This window comes from Motacilla alba, chromosome 1A, assembly GCF_015832195.1.
Source record: "Motacilla alba alba isolate MOTALB_02 chromosome 1A, Motacilla_alba_V1.0_pri, whole genome shotgun sequence".
NCBI lineage: Eukaryota > Metazoa > Chordata > Aves > Passeriformes > Motacillidae > Motacilla > Motacilla alba.
In genome coordinates, this window is record NC_052031.1 from 32,973,217 (window position 1) to 32,999,800 (window position 26,584).

A 26,584-nucleotide genomic window follows, 5' to 3' on the forward strand; every position below is an offset into this window, starting at 1 on the left:
AGCTAGGCACGGTGGGCACCGAGCGCTGTCGTAGTTTCGGGGCCGATGCGAACGTGGGGAGCTGGCTCCGGGTGGGAGCCGTGGGCCGGAGGCGCCGCGGCGCTGCCAGCGCTGTCCCTGCTCCCGGCCGGCGCCGCGCAGGCAGCTGCGGCTCACGGCAGCGCTGGCTCCGCTCGGCCCGAGCCTGCGGCCGGGGCTCTCTTGGAACTGCAGGAACGTCTCTGTAAAGGGGCGAGAGCGGCTTCGTCGGCCTGCCCGAGGCGCACCCTTTAACCCTTCAGCACGGGGCGCTTCGGCCGTGCCGCGGCGGGACGGGGCAGGGTCCCGGCCGCCTCCCCGCGCTGCCGGGTCGTGCCGGGCGTGCGGCGGGAGTCTCCCGGCTCCATGTTCATATTTGGCGTTGGCCGCCGGTGCCCAGGAATTTCCCGTCATGCTCCCCGGGCGGCGGGCCCGTCACTGCGCTCCCGCGGGGCGGGGGGGCCGGGGCCGCTCGCTCGCTCCCTCGGGCCGCTCCCATGCGCGCTGCGCCGCCGCCGCTGCTCCCCGCGCTCTGCCTGGCGCTGGCGGCCGCCGCAGGAGCCGCAGGTAGGAACCGCAGGTAGGAGCCGCGCCCGGCCCCCCGCCTCCACACCGGCCCCCGCTGCCGTGCCGCGGGGAGGGCGGGCCGGGGGCTGCGGCGGGGGCGAGGGGAGGAGCGGCCCCGGCGGCGCGGGGGGCCGGGCCGGGCCGGGCCGCACCTGCCGGGGCTGCGGCGGGAGCGGAGGGGAGCGGGTCGCCGGTGAGGGGGACCCCGCGGGCCCTGCTGGCGGCCGAAAGGGGGGCTGGGGTCGGGGGTCGCTCGGGTCGGTCCCCGTGTCACGGAGCGAACCCGTGACAGCGCTCGCAGCCCCCGCATGCCGGCTGCACCCCGGCCGCATCCTGGCTGTGCCGTTCCCGTGACCGCCGCAGCGCCTGGACCCTGGCGCGGCGCAGCCCCGGGCTCCGGCTGTCCTGCGCGGTAGCTGGAGCTCCCGACTCAAACGGGGCGCACAGCAGAATAGCTGGCTCGGGGAAGCAGCGCTTGACCGAGTGCGTAATAAGTTCAGTTCAGCCGCGATCCCCAGCTCGGTAAATTGCGCAGCGCTAGGTCATGAAAGGAGCTTAAACTTCATAAAGGAGCTCAGAATTTGGTTGCGTTTTTCTGAGGAAGCTCAGTGTGGTCGCTGACTAGGTTCGTTTGGTGTTATTCTTCTGACAGATACAATCGATGCAAAGGATAAAGTATAATTTATTTCTTACGGTCCCTTGCCCAAGTTGATGTAGCTGTACTTGGTGCGTCGTAATATTCCTGGAAACAGAAAGGAGACTTAATTAAGCTTCCTGTACTACTTGACAAATTAGCTATAAATGCTGTCTTTCCTGCTTGAGCTGAATTTTCAGTCATCACGCTCTTAGCTCAAAGACTGTCTGAAGGCGCAGTGATCTTAAACAAGCATAGCTGTGTATTAAAAATGCCGAATCTAACAGTAGTTATCTACAGATAAGGCCGAATGTCAACTGTTAGCTAGTGATAAATGCTGTAAGGTCGTCTCTGTAAGTGTTCCAACCCTAAACACAGCATTTAGGAAAGTATAGAGCCTTACATTATATTTGTCATGCTTTTAGCTCTTTCTCTGTTGCTGCTATTAAAACCGTTCTGAAGATGCACTCTCTGGACACATAGAAGTCAGAATGAGAAATCTGCAATATCCAGATACTTCGCATTACTGATAGGGCTTGCTAATGGCGAGTCACCCGTAAATGGAACAGCAATCTCCACTCCCACCATATCACAGTGCCACTCATTTGAATCCAGAATTTAATGCTTAAAATTCGTCCTGCTTATGTTCTTGCCCTTGCTGAGTAGACACAAGTGCTTTCTGTCTTATTTGCTGATGATTCCCAACTTTTTGTTACGTTGCTGCGTGCCTTTGCAGTTCGTCATGATTCCTTGTCTGCCAAATTTGGTTGGTAACAGTGCCCTTTGAGTCTGATTCTGGGAGTAGTTTCCATGTGGCTTGTCATCTTAATCAGACGTTTGCTCATAGTTTCTAAAAGAATCTCCTGCCTCATTTTAGACATGGCTTATTTTAGAACAGTATTTTTCAACTGTTTTTAAAAATTTATGTAGGGCATTAACTATGGTTAGCAACTTAACCGGAGTTACTAAATAATCCTTGAATTCTGAGATTAGAAATGGATTTTTAAAAAAATAAAGTTCTGCATTGCTTTGTTAAAAACGGTAAATTAGTAAACAATATATAATTCAGTCCAGAATGTGGTTGGTCAGTTCTTTTCCCATCTGATGTACCTTGGATCTTAATACACATTTGGAATGATCTTTTAGGAGGAAAAAACAATTCTATTTTTCTTCCAAAAGCACAATCTTTAAAAATAGTGCCTTTGTAGATGGGGTAATGTTTCTATATTTGGTAGCAAAGCCACATAAAGTAGTTGATCCTAGACAAAAATAAAGTCTTTTGACTGATTGACCTTGCTCATTTTTCCAAGTGGTAGCAGTTACACACTCTCAGAGGGGTTAGTTAATTCAGATGTTTATGTCAGTACATACTGTAAGAATTCCTTACTTTTTTGTTTGTACATACCATAAGAATTCCTTACAGCTGTTTGGTAAGGGCCAACTTGCACGTGAGGGAGGTATTTGGTCCTTTGCCCTGTTATTTATGAAGGTATGGGAGGATCTTGTTTACCTACTCATGTTTTGTCAGCTTTGTAAGCTGATACTTGTTTCTGTACCATTGGAGATGCAGCTTATTTATTACATTAGAAACGCTAGAAAATAGAGTTTCTCTATTAGGTGGATTGTTAACGGTTCTTTTGTTACTTATTTTAAAAGATGGGGTAATAAGAGTGAGTAGGGGGAGAGAAGAAAACACACTGTTAAGGATTTAATCTTCTCAGACAGAAGGTTAAGAAGTCTGCCTGTCTGCATCTGACTGGCATTGCTACAAGCCAGCAATGCAGTAAAGCCATCCAATTTGGAGATAGCTTTGTTGAGCTGCATAATTCAAGTGAGTGTGTCCTCATTACAGAGCAACTCTTAAGCTACATGCAGCATTGTGTTAGTCATAGGTAGGGAAAATGACCTTATTTTCCCCTTTCTATTATTTTCCTTTTTCATTAAAAGCTGCAGTTTGGGTAGCACCCAGGCTATGCATGAACTTAAGCTATGGAGGCTTTAACTGACAGGAAAGTGTGATAAACATTGGCCTAATTATAGCTGGGTCTAGCTCTAGTTTAAGGGTTCCTTAGCCAAAAGGCCCCCACATGGACCCTCAAATTCCTGGTGTGTTTATGACATTACAATTAGGAATTACTTTTGAATAAAGTCAGGTGTGGATTTGTCTTTCCCTGAGTAACTCTGAAGCTGGTATGCTTATTTTGGAATAAACTACAGGGCTAGACAGAAATAGGGTGTTTCTTGCTCGGAAGTAATCATGTCCATACATGGAGTTATTTCAAGGTTACTTTCTCCACACAAAACAGAGGTCTTTTAAACATAACAACTAAATCCTGAGAGCTTTTGGGGCTTTTTTTTTGGGCGTGTCTCATCAAGTAAGAAGTGGCTACAGGCTAGCTTTCCCTTCCCTTACTCACCCTGCTTTGGTAGGATTTATTGTTATCTTTTCAGAGGCTTCATTTCCCTCAGAAGGATCACTGGTTCTCAGTGAGCTATTAATATGTACTAGCTTAAAAAAAAAAGCACAAACCCAAAGATTTAAGTTCTCCTCTGTGGTATTTTGTGAATGTACAACCAACTAGCAGTGTTTTTAAAGTAATTTTCAACTAACCACTTAAGAAAAGGAAGGAAACACATATTGCATTATTAATTTCTACCAGAAGTTGAAGAATGTCATTGTGTATTTTAACAGGGATTTTTTTTGTCTTTAGTCTGTAAAGACGCTGATCTGTATTTTTTGTGTCAAAATAGGGTAGAAGAATTCTTTGGGAACCCCATTTATGGTGAGGTAATTGGAAATAATAATTTATCTGCTTAGCTCCAGCTTTCTGGTTCTCATTTAGCAACCTCAATTCAGCATTATCTGAAAACCACATAATCTAGCAACTGGAACTGGGAATAAAGAGGCTTTTTGCAATAAGGACTTTAAGATCTGAGGAATTGAACGATACTAGCCCAAAACAGGCAAGAACAATGCTCACACTAATAAGGTGCTAACACAGTTTTGCTGTCCTCACAGACTTAAATTACAGTTTAGCATTGTTTTGTAAAATAATTAATAGCATAAATACTTCTTTCTTTCCAGAAAGTTTTGGATTTAAACATGATTCAGCTTAGACAAAGTCTAAGGACAGGACTTCTGCAGAAGTCCCCAGTTTGCTTTCTCCTTTCAGTAGCATCTGAACATCAGGATTGACAATTTCTTTGAACTGCGGGCAGCAGCTTAGCAAAATGTACATGGCGTGCTAACACATTGTTTTCTTGGGAAGTGTTACCTCATCCAAGAAATTTAAAGAGTAATGTCATGCATGGCATTTGGAAGTATTTCCCCACAGGTCTCTTTAGCTGTGTTCTTCCAAAAGGGGACAACGCCTTTGCATTTCACCTGATGGAAAACAAATCCCTACCACCAGGGAACAATAGTGCTGATGGAATGTAGCTGCCAAATGCCACCACTTTCACTCTCACCACACAATGAAAATGGAAAAAAAAATTCAACACATGGAACCGTAGCAGCTTCCTGGGGAAGTGATCCATGCCAGTTGTTGCCAAAAGGAAACAGCCCACAAAATGTTCCTTCTGGCTGAGAGATTGCCCTGTTCTTGTTCCTCTCCATTCCCCAGCGTGTGGTTCTCAGGGAAATCTGCAGGCGAGGCTGTTCCAGATGCCTGCACAGAGGGTGCGGGTGATTTTAACAACTTCTAGGACCTTCAAGGTGGATTGGTGGGTGGGAGCCACATAGATGTGTGGAACTTTTTCAGTTCACACAGCACAGTGAGTCTGGCCTTGGCTTTCCTGCAGCTGGTTCAAGAGCAAACATTAGCTCGATGTAAAGCTGGCTAAGAAAAATGGTTGAATATACAAGCAGGCTTTACCACCTGGGTCAGACTGTCACCATCCTGCTGCTGGGAGGAAGCTTGATATTCAACATAAAACTCGTGCAGATCCACCCTAATGTGTCCTGATGATGAACAGTCAGAGCTTACACTCTAGTTCAAGTTGAACTTGTACTAATGGGTGATTCAGTAGTGCACTCACCCAGTCTGCACAATGCTGAAACCAAGGCTTGCAGGTCAGGTTGGTTGGGCTTCCACTCCTGCACACCAACAGCACTGTCAGTAGCCATAGCACAAGTGTGAGAGAGAGATGGGAATAAGACAGGAGCAGATGCTTTGGCTGCCAGCTCAGGGACAGGTGGAAAAGTAGAGGTGAATCAGTCAACTGTGTGAAGTTACAGCCCTGAGATGCAAATTCAGGAACTCTGCAAATAAAATGATTTGGGTTTTCTATAGCGTTATCATCTCTGGTTTTAAATGGCTGCAGAAAAGGAAAATCAGCCCTGTTGATCAGTCTTAAATATTAATTGCTATGTACTTTTAGACTGTATCTTTATTTTATTTTTTTTTCAGAATTAAAATCAGATCTTTTGTGTACATGATGGAAAAATACACTGTACGGACAGCGTATCTCTTAACATCTCTTTTCATGAGAGAAACCAAATTGTCTGTGTACATGCTTGTTCTGTGTACTCCTGCTTTTACTTAAAAGCAAGCCCACAAAAGGACAAATCTTGTAGCAAATTAGTGGCTCACTGGGGAAAGGACCCACCATGTGCTCCTGGTATCTAAACTGCTGCACTGTGTCCTTCTGCTCCTGGCTGGGGAGCAGGATCGACGGCGGCTAGCCCCGACACAGCCAGCACCGGGGGGCGCTCTCCCGATGCACTGCGGTGTCCAGAGGGTGCCTAGCTGGAATATTTAGAGGCAGCAGCGGCAAAGTGAAAAAAAGAGGGACTCCGTCCAGGGGCAAAAGTCCAGGTTTATTAAACTCCAAGGGAACCAGCCCGGGGAAGACCCAGAGGGAGGGGATTACACGGGTTTATAAAGGAGGAGGAGAACAGGGGTGGAGCTGGACCCAGCTCCAATTGGGAAACAGGGGGGTGGGGGGATACAAAGGAGTGACTGCTGGGGTAACAAATACATTTAAACTGGGGGTGGGATCTCGGCTCCTAATCCAATCACTCGATGGGAACCGTAGAAGATTCTGGAACAAGGGGAGGGGCTGCTGAGTGATGGATAGGGGTCTGGGGAGGGGTTACAGTAATAAATTAGCACAAATGAGGACAAAAGGGGTGGAGATAAGGGGATTGGCATGAACTGATGTGGAGGGGGGGAACCAGGGCAGAACCATATAACAGGGGTGAACAGAACATATTAACTTTAAATAAAATACAATAAAAATGACACACCACAACACTAAACTGCTACCTGGCATCCCTCATTCAAAAATACAAGGCAGCTTTGCTACTTGCCTCTGAACTTGAGAGAGGTGCTGGTTTGTACCAATTTATTCTAGCAGTTGTTGAACCATGCTGGGAAGGATTACAATAGATATTTTGTAAGACTCTAGGTTCTTCTCATGAAGTCTTAAAATGTGAAATACGGTAGCTGTCTTGGGAAAAACAAGCTCTTTTTTGTTGCTCAGTTACATATGAATTACAGACCAGTACATTTTGCTCTAATGACAGTCAAGTAATAACTGTGGCAGTAATAAAGACAGTGTAATAGCTGAGTGATGTAATGCTATTTAAGATGTGAGGAAGATTTTTAGAGCATTATCCCATTTCCACAATCACTCTTGTAGACTAAACAAGCCAAGTGCTTAAAAGTTTTTCCAGGGATTTGGCTTTCTGAACCACTCTTTTTGTTTTTACTTCTCCTCTGGGCTTTCCTCAACTGTTTCTGCCCTCTACCCCAAACCAGAAGCATATTCCAACTGATACCTCACTGCTACTGAGCAGATCAGACTTCCTCCCCAGTCCCTCCTCTTATGTATTATGTTTCTCTTTTTTAATAAACTCCAGATTGTTATCTGCCTCTTTTTTTTTCTCAAGAGTTTCACACTGTTGGCTCAATTTATTGTCACTGTAACCTTGACATCCCTTTCTGCTCTACTGCTGATAGTCTGGCATTCTTACTTTTGATTATTTTGTGCATTTGAAGATTTCTTTTGAAGTCCAAATGTGATTCTTTGTACTTGGCTGTATTGAATTTTATCTTGCTGGGCTTTAACCATTTCTCCAATCTATTAAGACCATCTTGAGTTCTGCTCAGCTCTTCACTGTGTTTCACACTCCTTGCAGGTTGGTGTCTCTGCAATTTTAGTAGGACTTCTTGCTTGGTTTTGGCCCTGGTCAGTAAGAGAAGTGCTGAACGAGTGTGTTTATTCAAGCAGCTCTGCACCTGTGATATAGGACCTTGATCCAAAAGAAAAGTGCTTTTCCAGTTTGCTTTGTCTAAAAGTATTTTACATTTGAGGTCTGTTTGATTTGCTCCTTTCCTTCTGCTTGCAGAGTACAAGGAAAGAAAGAAAATATGTTAGTTATGGGGTTAGATTTTGGCAAGCCCATCATGGTGGCTTACTGCTTTCTAATTTTCATTGCCTGTTTATGGATTGTTTAGTATTTTGTTCCAAAACCTTTCTGTGTGTTAAAGATAGATTTATGGCCATGTAATTCACTAGGCAGTCTTTTCTTCCTTTTTAAAAATGGATATTACCATCTTCCTCTTGAGATTTTGTAAAGACAAAAACTTTTCAAAATCCTCCAAGGTACATGCTCTTTTCTGAACAGTTTCCCCTCCTTGTTTCCCAAAAGCTTTGGTTAAATTTCTTAATCTGTCAGAAGAGGAAGAGCAACCTCAGGGAAAGGTTTCAGGCACACAGGACTGCTCCATCATCCTGGAATAAAGTGATCAACATTAGTATGCCTAATTTCTGATAGTCTCATATATATGCAGCTAAAGTACTTGAGGTGCAGTTCCTAAGCATGAGATGGAAGGCTTGATGAACTTTGATAAATATTTCTCTTACGAAAAAAAAAAAAAAAAAAAAAAAAAAAAAGGAGAGAGAGAGAGAGAGAAAAGTAGCTTTGGCAGCTCCAGTGACAATTTTTGAATTTTTGTGCAGAGCAAGGTCTGCACAACAGATTTGAAGTCTCAAAGTGGTCACTGCAACTACTTAGGCAATTGCCTCTGCTGTTTCTTAAACAGTCCTGTTTCCAACCTGATAATCTGATGTGTTGGTTTTATTTTCTTTGTATTGAGTTACAAAGTGTGAAATTAGCAAGATGGGCTTAACTGATTATAGGTTATGGTTTATTAATTTTGTTATTTGCTTTGCTGAGCAACTACACAGAATTCAAGCATATAGGTAACTGTATGAGAATGTGAATTTTTCTGTACATACATACCAAGGCTCTAAAAATAACATAAAGAGCAAATCCATTAGAATTCTAATCAGTAATTCTAATTTCAAAAATATTTCAGGAGGACATAGAGCGGGCATGTCCTTCGTTGTTTTATCCTGGTTGGGGATACTGAAGGCTCTCCCTGAGACATGCTGAAGTGAGCTAGAGGAAAAGGACCCTGTCCTGAGGTTGGAGGCTGAGCTGCTGAGGTTTCCTGCCCCTGAGGTCTGGGGGCATGGCTGAGTTGCTGAGGAATTTCTAATGTCTCAGAGTGGTGTGAAATATCAGGACCAAGATGGGAAAGAGGGGCCCTGATGGTTTAAGTGCAGGATTTTCTTTTTTTTGGAGCACGAGTCCAAGTAGGACAGAAACAAACTGCATTTTGCATTTTGGGGCAATGCTTAATGAAGTTCCTGACAGCTGGCTGGGGGGGGTGGCACTGCCTGCAGGTGCCTGCTGCTGCCTCTGCTGAGGGAAGTGGAACAGATGTCACTTTTAGGGATAGATTATGCAAAGAAAACGTTAACATTTTTCTTAGAATATCGATTCAGAGGAAAGCTAAGTTACAAAGCCTTGAAAGCAGCTGAAGGTTGAGGGAAGAGAATGGAGTTAGTGGCTGCATTGTTGCATCCCAGCTGTGCCATCCCAGCTCCACCAGCACTGCCTGGGGGGGCTCCACGCATGCCTGTGTGGGTGCTGCCAGGCCTGGCACTGTGTAAGTCTCCTCTAACAGAGCAGGAGAAAATATTTATGGTTTTTTTTCCTGAAGGTAAGTGCTTTTCGCCCTGCAGAAAAGGTTTTGCACGGTTATTGCAAGTTCAGCTGGAGGGGTATAGAATGAGTATTTTTGCCTTTTGAATGCATTTAGGGCTGGGAGATGTGGATTGACAAAAAATGTAAAATTTAATAAATATTTTCAGTCACTTAAAAGAGGTGGAAAGGACACCTTCGTGTTTTGGACACTTCAAAGAGGATTGAAGAGAAGGGAAATAATTTAAGCAAGTTTTGCTAGAATTAATACTTCTTTTGTTCAAGATTTGAAAAATAGCTTTAGGATGCCTAAAGGTGCAGATCGTTGTGCTGCACAGACAGTGTAAATACATTTGACTAATTAAAAAATAAAATACTATGTTTGTGGATTTTAAAACTGCACTGGAATGAAAATTACAATTTAGCTCACAGGTTCCATGTAACATTTTGTATTGAAAAAGTTTGTCTTTGGAAGTTATTCAGAGGCTGGAGCACCTCTTCTATGCGGACAGGCTGAGAGAGCTGGGTTTGTTCAGCTTTGAGAAGAAAAGGCTCTGGAGAGACCTTAGAGCCCCTTCCAGTACCTGATGGGGCTACGAGAGAGCTGGAGAGGAACTTGTTCCAGGGGCCTGCAGTGACAGGACAAGCGGGAATGGTTTGAACTGAAAGTAGGTTTAGATAGATATTAGAGAGAAATTCTTGGCTGTGAGGATGGTGAGGGACTGAAACAGATTGTCCAGAGAAGCTGTGGATGCCCCATCCCTGGCAGTGTTTGAGGCCAGACCGGATGGGCTTTTGAGCAACCTGGTCTTGTAATATCCGTGGGTTTGCAGGCTGTAGAGTCCAATCCCGGCTAGTTTAGGACTCTGCCCGCAGGGATATTACATAGACAAAGCAAAAGACAAGAAGCGCTCTTTCTCCACGTGGTTCTAATGTCCTGTTTTATTGGCTGGAAAGGGACATCTGTATGGAAGACCATCCAGGTGAAAAAGAGGAAGTGGTCCAATCCCAGAGAACATTTATACCCGAGGGAAAGGGGGCAGGGACGGAGGGCCGCAGCCCACTGAGGAGGGGCGAGGGAAGGGGTTACAAGGGCACGGGCCACCGGGGTGTGGGGCAGGGGAGTGAATGGAACACACCATATGAGGGAAAAAGGGTACAATGCATGTGACATAACATTTCAAATCACCCAGGGCAATACAACAACTAACTATTTAGTGCACTACAACATGGTCTAGTGGAAGGTGCCCCTGCCCATGGCAGAGGAGTTGGAACCAGATGATCTTAAAGTCCCTTCCAACCTATTCTGTGACTCTATGGCTCTACGACATTTTCTCTTGTAAGAAGGAGAGCCTTGAATAAATATTTTTTTCCCTGCAATTACCTAAATACACGTAAGTGTACATATAATCCTGCTTATTAAATGGCATAAAATTTGGGTAGTGGTTTAAAATCAAGTGGTCTTTATATTTGAATCAAATTTATTGCTGTTAGGACAGAAATAGTTTTCCTTGCTCTCTCACTTTTCAGTCATTGACATGCAGTATTCACTCAAAGCTTAAGTTATGCTCTTTCCTTACTTGCTGTGGTGTCTTCTCACTGCTATTCATAAAAATAAAAGTACAACCTTGACAAGAGAAGACTTAGGAGTTTCTGGTTTACTTGATGGTATTTTATTTTGTTATGTATTGGACGTTTTAGGTTTTTTCCAGCTGCATAAAGATTCTTTGGATTTTGGATGATAAATGTTCCTACTGCAGTGTGTAAGGCATTCTTTTATGTTTGTTTTTTCCTTTTATTTTTGCTTTTATTTATGCAATGTCAGACCTTCTATATGCCATAATTTAAAAAAAATTTTTTTGGATAAAAGACTGAGGCTTTTTTGTATATTCATAAGGCTGCTCTGCATACCATCGTGACACAATCTGTGTGACCAAAGGTACATTTTTAAAGGATGCTTTTGTTCTGTTGACATATGCGTAGACCTGTGTGTGCTGTTTGAAGGACAGCTCACGGGGCTGTGCAGCGTGTGGTTGTATCAAAGGGAGCTGGCACCGCTCGGTGGTGAGGAGCGGAATTGGTTTGTACAGAAAGCCACGCGGAAAATTTCCATGTAAGGCAGACTGCTGGGGAGAGATTGGCAGAGATGATGTCTTTAACTCGAAGTGCTTTTCTAGCAGCTGGGATGATAAAAAAAACCAAAAACCTGCCACCTGAATTGCTCTGAGGTGAAGCTATACTATCTGACAGAGAGATCATAGCTAAATTTTACAAACCCTTTACTTAAAAACATTTTTACAAAATACAACATACTCAAGTCTGGTTCAGAGTCTGATATAAAAATTATATTTTCTCAAGTAGGAAATAATACAAATACAGGGAGATAATTCAGCTTTCAAATGGCTTGTGCTGAAGTATGCAGAATGAATGAAGTTACACAAACAAGACAAATTCAGTGTCTTTTGCACTGAAACTTTATTTTTCTAGCCGGGTGCATGGCATCTATAGGCATATTATGTACATATATGCACATGTCACCAGATATTAGCACTAACTACTTTTTCAATTAAAAGAGTTTTAAATATCTTTAAAAATCTGCTGGCAATAGACCTACTGATTGTTGGTAATTTCCTGTATACACTGTAATAACTCCATGGCATCCATTGAGAATGCCTTAGTTTCCTGCTGTGGCAGGGAGTGTTGGGAGTTTTTATTCCCTGGTACAGATTTTACTCTGAGAAATCATTAAACTGGAGGGCAAAACCATGTCTGGAATCACAACTCTTCCACCTCTGATGTGTTCAGGGACTTTGTCTCCTTCAGTGACTAGTAAGTGTCACTTGTACATTTCCTTACAGAGTCTCATAAAAGACGGTCACCAAATTTATGCGGTTGGTGATGTTTGAGAATTCGGCTTGTCCGCGCAGCAGAAGCGGCAGCTCCCCTCCCACCTCCCGCAGCCACTGTGTGCCCTGCAGGTCAGCCAACAAACCCCTGCAGGGCTGGTTTGCATGCATCTTACTGTGGAACGAGGGGGACCGTGCTCTTTTCAAAAGAGTGTGCTGTTTTGTTGTGTTGTTTGAAACCCGCTAAAGTCATACCAGTTAGCTGGAGACATTCTCTTTGCTTCATTTATGAGATATTCTACCTAAGGGAAACTGCTAATGTCATGTATCTATTATGTATCATTACCCAGACTAATAATCTTTGTAAGGTGAGGAAAAAGTCTGCTGAGTTACAGAGTAATGTGTAAAACAATTTTAAAGAACGCCAATTCCAAATGTTGTATTTGTTTAGTCTTCAAAATTAGTCTTTTTTTTTTTTTAATTGAAAAGTAAAAGCTAGTACAAAGGTGTTTCAGAAAAGCAGAATAGAAATTTCTGTTGAAAGGCTTCTGTTCATTGCTATAAGAGGAAGTTGTATTTAACGTGATGCATGGGATTTGTCCCAAATTAAAAATAGAATAGAAAGTTTATTATGTCTGCTGTATTAGTAAGCCTGACAATGCAAATAATGGTGGAGAGGGAGACATACCTAATCAAACCAACCTGATAGCAAAAATGGGTTTCATGTCTTTAAGTGCTAGTGTACCCCTTGCATAATTCTATTCACAGCAGTAACTCAGAAGTTTTTAATATTTTTTCTTTTCGTATTGAGAATGAATTCTTTATTGCTGTGCAACACAAAAAGCTTTTGGGCTTGCCAGTAGGAATTGTTCAATTAAAAGGTTCTTTCCAGAACACTTGTATCTCATCATCTGAGGACCAGAAGAAATTAAATCTTTACCACTGTACCGGAGAGGATTCCCTGCAATAGAAAAAATGAGAAATTTTTCAAGATGTTAAAAGGATTGTGATTCTCAGAAAAAAACCCATTTAGGAATAGTTTACAACTGTTGCAGTTATTAACTCACTGCCATAAAAGGAATATGCTGTATGTTGGCAGGCTACCAAGTCAGGGAAAATGAAAGTGCAGCCCAGCTCTATTTTAGTACATCAGATCTGGGAGGAGCAGGAGTGGAGGGAAATCCCAATTGACCTATATTTACTTTCCCTTGGGAAGTATTGCTAGTTGTAACTATTGGGAAGCAATCTGCAAATGACAGTTGTATGAGCACTTGCAAGACTGAGAGTCTCACTGGTTTCTGCCCTTAGCCAAGAATTCTCTTTCATCCCAGTACTGGGGACTCCTTACTTGTCTTGTTTCTTCCCTTCCTTGGGGTCGCTGCTTTTTTGTGTCTCTTTGCAGTTTCCCTTTTCCCATTTCATCTGTTGTTCACAAGGCCTGTGTTGTCTTGTCTCTACATTAATGAAATCTCCTTCCATTTTACTACCCTCCCTAAGGACCAAGTGGGACTCCCTCGAGCAAGGACCTTCTTCTGTATTACTCAAAGCAGAAACAATTGCCTCCCTCTTGCACTTGTACTCAGTGTAGCATGGACGTCCTCCACATCTCCACAGGCCACATCTTTTGTTTGTTTGGAGAGGATCAGTATCACTGCTCTGCTGCGTGTAAATGTTAGTAGTAAAATAAGGAGAAATCAAGCCCACAGTTTTCTTCTCCATGGGAGCCAGTTGCCAAACAGGGAGGCATTAATATGTCTTTCCCCTTATTGCTTTTTTGGAGGGTACAGCCTTCAAAAACTCATTTGTTTTGATTATCTTCTCACTTCTCAGGCTCTTTAAATTTGGCCCCTGGACACACCCTAGGGCTTTAGTCACACCAGCCTCACTGTTGCCGAGCGGTTTTTTGCTAGGGGAACAATGCAGCAGCCAGTTCAGCATACAGAAAGGGTTATTTCTGTGAGAGACAGTGAAGTTTCCATTTTAGGCAGCTGTTGCTAGAGAGAATGTTAGCTCAATTTGGTAATTAGAGGAAAATTAAATAAATGTCTTTGTTTTCTGCTCACATGTAGTGGTTTTTTTTTTTTATAAGTATAAATAATTTCTCTATTCTGGAGAACCATTCTAATACAAATGGAAACAGATATATGGTGCCTCCTCACATAGCATATCTTTTTGTCAGCAGTTGGAATCAGTGAAATTATGCTGAATTGTGTACAGAGATTTCAGAATCTGGCTTGTTTTCCAGGATTTTTCATTATTATTTTATTGGAAAGATAATAATTTTAGGCTGTATGATAATCCAAAATCTGTTGTGGGAATCTCATCTCTCTTACATGGAGGACTGAAGTCTGGGTAATAAAGCTCGGACTGACAGCTGAACTCCTAAAAATATCTCTGATTCACCTCAGAAGGAACCTTTTATGCATCCTAGGGATAAAGTATGGAGGGCATTAGTCCATAAGGTGATGCTTGTCAATTGTGTATCACAGAGTGGGACTCAGTGTGAGCAGATGAATATTTCTGCTCATTCTCTTTTTCTGCTTTTCTCTGTTTTTTGTCTGATCTCAACGTTTAGACTTTTCTTCTTCCTTCCCTACTCCCACCATTAACAGAAGCTGCTGAAGCTTCGCAGCTAGAATATGAAAAGGATACCTCAGGAACATCCATAGACTGGACTGTATAGCCCCATTTCACAGGAGAAGGAGGACTGGCTGGTGGGAACTGTGAAGAAGCTGAGGAAGTTGTGGGACTGGGGAGGGCCCTGTGCACCCCTTGAGCTTGAGCAGCAGTGGTGTGTGCCATGCTTACTGTGCCCAGGCAGGCGTCTGCCACCTCCAGCTCTGCTGGCTCTGCAGGTGCAGGGACAGCTGCTACAGTTCATGTTATGAAACACTGAATAGCCTCCACAGTTAGAGACTTGCCTGGTTGCTTTGCAAATGATCATTCCTGGAAGTAAGGGCCATTAAAACACCTGGATCTGACAGTATCCTAAAGCATATGTGGGACAAACTGGTACTTGAAAATGTCTTATGTGCGTTTTGCAGGAAGGTTTTTTAGGTTGGAGTTTCAGTTGCTCTGGGAAAGGTTTAAGAACAAAATCCAGTATAAGAGAATATGTAAAACTCAAGAAAACAAAAACTTCACTGTTTAGGTTCCTTTCTAATGGTAGTACTAACTTCAAGTTTAAACCTTGACATTTCCTGGTGTTCCATTCAAATATTACAAGGTATGGCAGTAATTACCTCTTTTATCAGGGCACAATGTAAACTTCCTAAAAGTAGACAGGATTGCCATTTGGTTTGTACATTCCAGCACAAGCAGCTAAGGGAACATGCTTTAATTGAGAGTCTTAAAAGTGAAGTGGGAATTCAGGTCTAATACTTCAGGTTTCTGTGGCTGTTATTGAGAAGCTAATATTGTATAGGGAGGGAATATATGCCGACAGGCATGCAAGTTATATGCTACAGTACTTCCGTAGACCTGTAAGGTTAATGCTATTAATTTCACTTAGAATGCTTTATTCCTCTTCAATAAGTCTTTGAGAAGCTTAAATTTATAATTGCCTTTATCATTATCCTAGCTGTTGATGATTAAAGTATTTTATTCTCATCAGACACTGAGCTTTTTTAAGGTATTTTAATAGCAAATAACAAATCACAAACTTTTGAAGACACCTGGTTTGCATTATCAATAGATATACAAGCACATGAAAATCCAGAGCCTAAAATCTCTCTTTAAAGGTAAATTTCATAGAATCACAGAATGGTTTGGGTTGGAAGGGACCTTAAAGAACATCTGGTTCCAAAACCCCTGTTGTGGGCAGGGACACCTTCCACTAGACCAGCCTGTTCAGAGCCCTATTCAACCTGGCCATGGCTTACAGGGATGGGACATTTACCACTTCTCTGGGCAACCTGTTCCAGTGTCTCACTACTCTCATAGTGAATAATTTCTTCCTAATATCTAATCTTAACTATCCTTTTCCAGGCTTTTGTCAATTACCTTTACTACTTTTGGCCAAATGCTTCAAATACAGTATGGTGCATTGAAACATGCAGTTGTCTAAAAATTTAATTATAAAGCACAAATGCATAATCACAGGATGTGTGGTTTTTTGAGGGCTGAAGGCTGCCTCCTCATGGTTCTCTCAGGCTGTCGGGAGGCTACGACTTCCCAGGTGAAAATACTTAGTGCACTGCAAAGGGTGCTAGTTTCAGGATTAGACATCTTGGATTGGAGTGGGAACTGGAACTCTTCCCTCCATCTTTCACTGATAAATAACCAGCAATCATCAGGCCCCTGGTGAAAAGTTTTCCTGTACTCCAGTCTCCTGCCACAGCTGGCAGCTTCACGATGGTTTATTAAACATATCTTACAAGCTATTCAAGGTTGCCTTTGTCCACACCATAGCATACACCATGTCAAACCTGCAAACAGGAAAGTCCCTTAAAGCCACCAAGTGCAGTGCAGAGAGCAGGAAAGGCCAAGCTCTTTGGTGTTAGCACACAATGTGTTAAGGAAAAATGACATGGGAGTAAATAATTGTTTAGACACAGAAAGACGTGATTTACTGAAACACTTGCTCATGTGGTTCTCTCTTTAGGCTGCACCTTTTGTTTCTGCAGTTCCTGAGGGTTGATTTGTCTTGTCTGCTGACTCTGGCTGGCGGCAGCTTTAGGTGAGCAAAAGCCAAATTAAAAAAAAAGATGTTAAAACTGAAATAAACATATATACAAAATAATCCACTAAGTTTTGTCAGGAAACAAACATTTGGTTATAGCTTGCTTGTGTAAAAATAAATACTTGAGTACTCCCTGGCCTTTACTTCTTTCTAACTTCTAATTGTTTGGCTTTCTTCAGTGTGGCAATTTTTTTGCTCTTTGCTTTTTCCAGTGACATAGGAATTCCTGACAAGAGCCTGGGAACCTGGCTGACTAGTGTGTGCCTATCTCTTAATTGTTTCCTGCCCTCCAAATGAGGCCAGAGACTTGGGGCTGGGGGAAGGGAAATTGGAAAAAAGTAGAAACCTCACACTACTAAGGTCTTATTATTGGGACAAGAAAAAAACCCCTGATCCTTCCCTTAAGAATTTGTGAATGTTTTTTTAATTTACGTGTAAAGAGCTAAAACTTAATGTTTTTTCTTGTGAGAGCTGGGATTCTCATGTAATTTTAGGAATTCTGGACCTGAGTTGTCAGGAATAACACTGAATATGGAAAAATTTAAACCAGTAGTGTTACGAGCTCCCGAGACCCTTGATGTTTCCCCTACTGCTCTTAAAACAAGATGTGGTAATATCAGAATTTAACCTCTCAAGTTGTCCTTCACCCAAAGAAATTTTTCTAGTTGCAGACAGAGGTTGAAAAAACATAACCTGAGTACATACAAAGTTCTTAATTTCCGAAGGACAAATTTGACAGACCACCTATGTTACTTTATAGCTAATAATTTCTGGGTGAAACTTATGTTTTCTGAATGTCCACAACGGACAGTATAGAAGCTCTTGAAAGATGGTAGTTCCTAAATATTTGCCAACATTAGGCTCCTAAGAGGAAGGGTTCCCTGGAGTTAAAATGAGTATCCTACAAAACTGCTTCTGAAACCCAGCTAATGACATAGTTACTGCTGTATTTGTATTATGTGTAGTTACAAGATTTGCAAGTTATTGCTGCTGAGCATGGTGTCCATCTTATGAGAGCCAAACAGATGGAAGATCCATGTTGTACTCTGTTAGAGAGTGAAGTGCAGTGAAGGAGCTCCAAAGGGTCTGATGACACCCAGGGATAACTGTGGAGGAGCCAACAGTGTCCTGGGTGTTGCAGGCAGCACAGCAAGCATCATGTGTTTTTTAAAAAAGGGCAATCCACCAAAATAAACCCAAACAGTGATGTATGAAAGTGTCATCCCCTTCTCTGAATTGTGAGTTCTGCTCTGACCTCTTCATGTAGCATCTGTTCTTACAGGAAAGTGGCATATTGCAGTACTTCATTAAAGACATGGGGAGTGGTGAGTCTGTGTGGTGGAAGTGCAGTGCTGCAGCACTCACTGTGGCTCAGGCATGTGACAGCTGTGTTAGCATTGCTGTCCCCAGGCCACCTGGCCCTAGCACTGGCAAGGTGGGGTGCTGTGCCAGTACAGGTGGGGTCCCTTGGGGCTCAGGCAGGTACCTCCAGCACCAGCATGGGGGCTTTGTTTAACCTGTGGAGCCTTGGCATGTATAGCACGGGAGTTTAAACCACCAGCCATCTATTCCCAGAATGGTGTTTTCACAGAATCATTTAGGTTGGAAAAGACCTCTGAGATCATTGAGTCCAGCCCTTGACCGAGCAGCACCTTGTCAACCAGACCATGGCACCTCCTTGGGCAGCCCATTCCAATGTCTAATCACTTTTTCTGTGAAGAAATTCCTCTTAATGCCCAACCTAAACCTCCCCTGACGTAACTTAAGACTATGCCCTGTCATCCTACTATTAGTTGCCTGGGAGAAGAGGCTGACCCCCACCTGGCTACAACCTTTCAGGTAGTTCTGATAGAGACTGATAACATCACTCCTGAGCCTCTTCTTCTCCAGATTAACCAACCCCAGCTTCCTCAGCCACTCCTCATCAGACTTGTGCTCCAGACACTTCACCAATGACATTGCCCTTCTCTGGACTTCTTCCTATGTTTCTTGTCATGTGCAGGCTATTCCTCTTAAGTAAATCAGAGACATAAAGATGGCACCTGCTAAAGGCTATGGCCAAGTTTGCATGCGCCACAGAAAGAGCAGAGGGAAGATATGAACCTGTCACAATGTTACTGTCATTCTCCTTAAATCTGTTCTCTGTACCCATGGAATTGGCAGGTGGGATGAAGCACCTCCAAACCAAATGCGTTAATTGCAACGAGTTTGACTTTGCACTTCTCTTTACTGATTTTTCACAAGCTGTTTTTATGGGAGTCTGTCAGCTTCCTGCAGCAGGGTTTGTGTGCGTACAGTACCTGGCACCAGGAGGTCTCCTCCCACTGGAACTACTCGGCATTGCTGTAATGTAAGAGTAAATAGAAATAGCAATAAAAGAATAAATTAGATTAACTGCAATAAAGTACTTTCATGGATGCTCAGTGAGTGATGTTTTATTGGGCTCTCAGGACTTCCATATCCTCCAAGTCTTTATGAATACATTAGAGTAAATAATAACATTTTGGTGAACACTGACATACTTGACATTTTCAGAAGCCCAGGATCTATTTTATAATTCTCGGGAATTTGAAATAATTTCCTTTAAGCTGTTTACAGTTGAAGGAGGGAGGGAGGAGGAGGAGGGCAGGGAGGCAGTGTCCGCCTGGGCCGTCCGTGCAGCGCCTCGCAGGAGCGAGCTGGGCAGCGGCCGCCAGGCGGCGCCACCGGCGCGAGCCACTGCGGGCTGCGCGCCCACAGGGGGCGCTCGATACCGCTGCTGCCGGAGCGCGGCGCGGCCTCAGCCCCGGGCTGCGGCGGGACACTGCCGGCTGCGGGAGAGTGCCGGCTGCGGGGCACTGCCGGCTGCGGGGCACTGCCGGCTGCGGGGCACTGCCGGCTGCGGGACAGCGCCGGCTGCGGGGCACTGCCGGCTGCGGGAGAGTGCGTGCCGGCTGCGGGAGAGTGCCGGCTGCGGGACAGCGCCGGCTGCGGGGCACTGCCGGCTGCGGGACAGCGCCGGCTGCGGGAGAGTGCCGGCTGCGGGACAGCGCCGGCTGCGGGACAGCGCCGGCTGCGGGACACTGCCGGCTGAGGGACAGCGCCGGCTGAGGGACAGCGCCGGCTGCGGGACACTGCCGGCTGAGGGACAGCGCCGGCTGAGGGACAGCGCCGGCTGCGGGGCACTGCTGGCTGAGGGACAGCGCCGGCTGAGGGACAATGTCGGCTGAGGGGCTGAGGGACAGCGACGGCTGCGGGACAGTGCCGGCTGAGGGGCTGAGGGACAGCGACGGCTGCGGGACAGTGCCGGCTGAGGGGCTGAGGGACAGCGACGGCTGCGGGACAGTGCCGGCTGCGGGACAGTGCAGGCTGCGCGGCAGTGCTGTCAGGGATGGGGCGTCTGCACCTGTTTGGAGTGTTTTATAAGCGTCCTTCTTCTGAGAGTCTTGTTCCTCAGGACGAGACCGTGGCCAGTTTGTCCCCCGCTGGCACAGCCACTGCTATGGGCCATGGCTGGACGCACCCCCGCAGCTCCTGGGCTGCCGCAGTCGAAGGAGTGAGACTTGGGAGGAGGCTGGGAGACCTGCTCTGCTGCTCCACAGTTTCTAGGGGCCCGAACCTGCTTCCACGTGAGGCACAGAGAGTTTTTGTACCGACTTTTGCTGGGGATTGTCTCCAGTCCCGCATCATATAATCTTCTGAAGTGAGCTGAGGCTGTGCATGGCTGGGCTATAAGGCATCTACATTTCCTCTTTCCCATTGTGGGGTGAATGGAACAATTAGTGTTTGCGCATTAAACCCTTCTGAAATAAAATCTCTCTGTTTGCTATATTTCAGCTGGCTGGAGGATTGTTTAAATATATCTCATGGACAGTTTACAACATGAATTATTTTCTGCCTTTGAAAAGCCATGGTTTTAAGATATCTGTCAAGTTTATTACAATGAAATGTCACATTCCTCAAACAAGTCATCAAAAGAACAATTTTTATCAAAGACTGGTTTCCAGCATTGCCCATTCAGAAATGTTGCAGAGTGTGATCTTGGTTTAAATAAAATAAATAGAAAAAGCCTGCATGTTTGATCTGCCCAGCATTCCTAGGTGTTCCAAGCGGGATTCCTACTATCTAGTTGAGCTTCTAAGGGGTTTTTCCTTAGTACCCCTGCACACGTGACTGGGCTACTACCCCTAGTTGCTCTCAGTTGGGTATCTAAAGCCGCTGTTGTGAATGCCTCCTATAAAAATGTCCAGTGCCTCTCATTTTGTAGCATATAAAATGGTTTCACTGAATACTGTGTAATATGTATCAAAATGTTGGGGGGTGGGGTAGCAAGAACGGGTTAAATGCACTAAAAAAAGTACATTTAGAATTGTGGTCCCATGTGGTGGTCTTATAAAATTTTAAGTATTGTTTTTTTGGTTTTTTTTCTGTGAATGAAAACATTTTTGATGTTTTAATTTGTTCTCATCTTTTTTTTTTTCTTTTTTTTTCTTCCCTACTCAGCTCTTGCCCCTGTTCTTTGCCTCTGGTTTTGTTGGTGAGGATATCACAGTGATGTCTGCATTCAACCTGCTGCATTTGGTGACAAAGAGCCAGCCAGTGGCCCTGCGAGCCTGTGGGCTTCCCTCAGGTTGAATGGGTGCTGCTTGTTGTGTCATGCATAATAAAGGCCCTTGTAGGAAGGGGTGTCTCTGCTGCAGGAAACAATGTGCTATGGGTTGTTCTGTTTAAATTTTCCTTTGAAACAGAAGTTTCTTTGCACTTTTTTTTTTTGTAAAAGTCACTAAGTTGAGTGATTTCATATCCAAGATTTTAAAATCTTGGAAAGGCTGACTTCCTTGTCAAAATACAGTCTCTTAAATTTTGTATTATTTTCCTTATTCTTGGCAAAATATGTGTCATTAAACTGAAAATATTTTATTAAATTTCATTCCTAATTTTAAAAGATAATATCTAAAAGAATTTCACATGTTGATTGCTATTAAACCATAGGACTTCAAAATATTTTCCAAAATATTCAGCAGCATACTATAGTTATACTCCATGTGTTTCTTTTCACATTTTTATTATAAATCAAGTATGTTCTACTGAAAATCATGTACAAAAAGTGTGCAGAATTTAAAACTTTCATTCCCCTGACAGCATATTTCTTAGTTATGTGACACTTCTCTACATAACAAAGTGGAAACACGCAATTTAATGCCCACATGCAGCTGCACTTTTCATGCAAGGCCCAGGTTTGTCCATTAGGTCTGGGAAGGGTGCGAAAAGACCCCATCTCCATTAATTGATTTTATCGTGAAAACCTTGAACCTAAGTATTTTGTGTTTCACTTAAAAGGCAACCGTCTGTAATGTCAGTGTAAAAATGTCAGTATACAGGGTTATGCGGGAGAAAATATAAGCTGTACTGAGTTAATTTTGAACATTACTAGAAATTTTCTTGATGCCCGAACAAAGAAGATACAGTCCTGGCTGATCTGTGTTAAGCCTCAAAAATGGCCAGCTTGGGTGTTTGTGCTACACTCACAACTGGTTCATAAGAATGCAGAATGTTACAAGCAGTTTCTCCCAGACCTGGACTTAGCTAGCATATGGAGGTGATGTTTTAAAGATTTTTTTTTCAGTGATAAGACATCAGTTTTCAAGCTGATGGATTTTCCTAAAGCTTATTAGACTTTATTTGAACTAAATCTGAGTCCAATTTTTGCAGCATTTACGTTCCATTTCCCCCACATGTGCACAAAACTCCCATTAACCTTGATAGGAACTGCAAACACATATTGAGGAAGAGAGAGAATAACCCACATTGTGTCAGCTTGACCTTGGTTTCCTGTTATATTTGCTGCTGAGCCAGATTTAAAATCCTAAAAATATAGGGTAAGCAAATTTCCTTAGCCCTCATTATGCACCTTTTGATGTGTGCTCATATTGCTGTTGTCTACCTGAACATGGGGACACTCAGTCTTCTGGCCATTTTGTTTCCACTCTGACAAGGAGATCTGCAAGCTGATCAGCTAGAAACACACAGATCCCACGGGAGGTTTTGCTGTTCTGTACCTGTTTCCAAAGCACTGCATTAGCTGTTTTATCAAGTTGTTTTTCTGTCATAATCCAGTAGTCACATCTCGGAATAAAAAGTTAACACTACTGTTTATTCCCATCCCTTAGATCCCTAACTGTGGGACCATTAATAGATTGAGTTCCACTGACTGGCTACTTTGTAGATATATATATATATATATATATATATATATATATATATATATATATAGATATAGATATAGATATATATATATAGATATAGATATATAGATATATATATATATATATATAGATATAGATATAGATATATAGATATATAGATATTTATATATAATAAGCCCAAATTCATCTGCTAACAGTGGAATAATACACAATCACATATCTCACATATTTTAAGAGTAATCTAAATTCCCTAGATGCTTAAAAATTAATATAGGCTTGCTTTGCTTTTCGTTTTTGTTTTTTTTTTTTGTCTGTGGTGTATTTAAGGGGTTGCAAGTAAATGACATAGCATGTATCCAAAAAAACATGGGAAGGAAATGTAGAACTTAAATGCTTAAATGCCACAATGCCCTGTGACTTTGGCTTCTGAATATACAGAAAACACCCAAGTTCTCCTGAGTTTTTATAACATAACATAACATTTGAGCTAGTACTTTTCTCACCATCCAGTTCTGTGTGAATTGCAGTCCTGTAACCATACCACCATGCTATGTGTCCACCAAGTCTGGGACCATGTGGAGCTTGGCCACCTTCTAATTCAGTGGCAAATTCAATACGGAATGAGACTTTTTAACCTCCTGGAACCCATGCTCAGAGTAAGGAAGCAAAGTGCCATCAGAGCAGTAAACTGGGCTTTCAAACAATGTTTTAAACACTATGCAGTTAAATATTTGCTGGACAAGGGCTTGAATGAAAATATTGTTTCAGTTTCTATACTTGGAATGGTACCTTTGTCCTTCCTGTAAGGAATGAAGTAACACAAGGCAATATATAATTTATAGTTAATATATAGCTGTAGATCTGAAACAAGAGGGTTTTTTTCTCCTCCCCCTGCCCCCTCCCCATTAAATTAATTAAATACTATTGGTATGTATCTTAGAATAGAGATGGCCTGTTCCTTCTTTGAACTACTATTTTGTAAGCACTTGTGAGTTTCACTTGCACTGGTGAAGTGTTTTTACTTGTTCTTTTTCTGTTTGTATATTCGCACCTGGAGTGTGGATCTGTTCTTCCAAATTGTATTTTTAAAATATTTTTTTTTTGTCTGAAGTTAGGACTAAACGTTTCAATGTGTGCACACCTAGTGTACTGTTGGCCCATAACATTTTTTGTAGTAAAGATGGCAAGTCTGAGCAGGAGCAGGAGCTCCCAGTAGATGGCACTAGGCATTTGCTGTTCTGCACACCCAGGACTATATAAAAAGCTTCCCGTCTAGGAGTCATTCATTCAGAAAGTACACTCTGAGAACTGAGGAACATTTACAAGTATTTTAAGAAAAGCAGGAATACTGGGAAAAAAGCAAAATCTTTGCCCGTATGCAAACTACCATCACACTGGTTCAAGATTTCTTCATTGTCAGTGATGACTACAGCTCCATTGTGTCTGTTGTGTGACATAGAAGTGTTGTTCCTTGAGCCCACTTTATTAGAGTTGAATTTTCTGAATTTCTTTGGAAATGTAGGATGCACTCAGCACCTGCCAGGATTTAATTCACAGAAATTAAGTCTTAAAAAAAAAACAAAAAACAAAACACTTCAAAATTACAACAATCCCCACCAAATTTTTAGTATAAAAACTACTTCATCTGCTTTATGCATACTAAGAAGCAACTGATACAAGTCATGATTATGCAGATTCCATGTACATATGTTTTCTGAAGCAGACCACCAAGCTATAGCCTAAAAAGATAGCTTATATTGCTTTGCTGTGTCTTTTAATTATTATGGGTTCTCATTTCTGAAAAAGACCCTTTATTTCTTTAACACTTTGAATGTTGTGCTGCTTACATCACATTTTTTTGCATGTGATAAATTGGATTTTCCTCTCCTGTAGATCAAAGAAAATTATGGTGCTTGTAAAATTAAGTAAAAGTAATGAAAAAATGATGAAAAAATTATAGGGGTAGACTTAGGGGTTGGGGCTTTTTTCCATATAATGAAGTCCTAGGTAATATTAAACTGTTGTGTAGTGTTTAATTACTAAAATAACTACTAGTAGGAAACTGTACTTTTCTAGCTTTAGATTAAACTACAATGCATCTGTATGAAGATGGTGTTGGGCATATGGTGTAAGTCTTTATTAAGTAAATTTCTATAGTAAGGTTTCTCATTCTTTTATTAAATCTTTGTTAATTCTAAGTTCTAACATAATGTATTTTCATAAAATTGAAATTAATAGTGAACAGAAAATTACTGGGTCTCACAATTGGATTTTTAGCAGCAATCTGTTAACATAAAAATTACTTTTAGGAGCAGATCTTGAAAACATTTGCATACATGAATTATTTGTATGCATTTGTTCCTCTGAACTCTCAAACTGCTCATGTCAATGAAATATCTGTGTGCATACTGCCTGCCAGATATGGCTTTAACAACCAAAAGTCTAGTAAAGACTTTAGCCTTGTGGGTTCGATTTCAGTAGCTGCTGTCAAACTTTGTGTGACTTGAGTATGACTAAACATTTCATATTGTCTGTTTCTATGTTCAGAGATATAATTTCTATAATGTATATTATAACTTCCCCATAGTTTTCCGTAACGTGTATCACCAGAGATGTACTACTCCAGAAGTCTGTTCACATGGTCCCAAAGAAAATAAAAGTAAGACTGATATTGTATAGCATAAACCATCCATACAGCTATGGTTAAATGCCTGTCAATGTTTTCATTATAAATTCATATCTTCTGGGGTTTATTTCTTGAACATAAAAATTTGCTCTGGGTTTAAGTATGCTATACAAAGTCTCAGATGAATGTGTTTGTTCCTCAGAACTGGCTGGGGGGCAAAAATTAAAATTCATTTGTATCCAGCTAAATTTTAAAAAATGCAAATATCAATTTGGATCAAAAATAGATTTCTAAATTTAGAACACAGTCTTACAAATACCTTGTTTACTGCCTCACAGCAGTTATGAGGAAGACTCTTGAAAAGAGTGGAAAATATTCACTATGCGATCACAATAGTAAATAGCATGTGAAACCATTCATGTATCATCATTATATAAGTGTCTGTGTATATGTTTGCCTTTTAGTCATATGATAGTAGAACACTACATTATCATAATAGAGCATAACATTATTATATTTTTGGAATGGCTTTAAAATGAGTTTTAAAAATTACATATTGCTGTCTTAATGGGAGTATATTTGATGTTGTACTGTATTTACAAATGTTCCTTTTGTACAATAGTATTCCATCTAGAATGCCTTACTTAATGCATTTTAAGATGAAATTTATTAGTAGATATCTCTTTGAGTGTAATAGTCTTAAAAATGCCTGATGCTTGCCAAACCTGGGATCATAAAGAAGACTAGAAACCTTCTGTTATGTTCCCTAGAGTTTCTGTTCTTGTTTTTTTGCTCTTTTTAAATCTTTGTTCTGGTGGAGTTTCATACTCTTCCTCATCTGCCTAGGAGACAGGTGGTGCTTGTCCCTGGCCCACCTGGGTGGAGGCTCCTCAGTGATTCTTGCACTGAGAAGCACCGGGATGATTAGACATTTCTTGTGCTCCCTGATCATGCACAGACAGTCCCTTAATGTGTACCCTGATGGATCTTTTAAGGTTGTTTTCATTCCCTTCCTGCTCTCATAAAGAATC

The 26,584-nt window shown here is 42.3% G+C and overlaps 1 protein-coding gene across 11 annotated transcripts in view; it reads left to right on the plus strand.

The window, feature by feature from the left end:
* The first annotated feature begins 5 nt into the window (after window positions 1-5).
* MSRB3 (methionine sulfoxide reductase B3) overlaps window positions 6-26,584 on the plus strand; it is a 102,812-nt gene continuing 76,233 nt past the window's right edge. For 3 of the 11 annotated variants that reach the window (XR_005259211.1, XR_005259212.1, XM_038155589.1), the window contains exons 1-3: window positions 90-585; window positions 21,225-21,351; window positions 25,515-25,586. Coding sequence is in view for 9 of the 11 variants with exons in the window: in XM_038155589.1 (XP_038011517.1) it covers window positions 385-585; window positions 21,225-21,351; window positions 25,515-25,586 (400 nt within the window). In the remaining 2 variants the exon portion in view is untranslated. Of the gene's footprint in view, window positions 599-16,664; window positions 16,740-21,224; window positions 21,352-25,021; window positions 25,056-25,514; window positions 25,587-26,584 lie in introns of those variants that run through there. The other 8 variants (XM_038155592.1, XM_038155593.1, XM_038155587.1 and 5 more) reach the window with 8 other exon arrangements.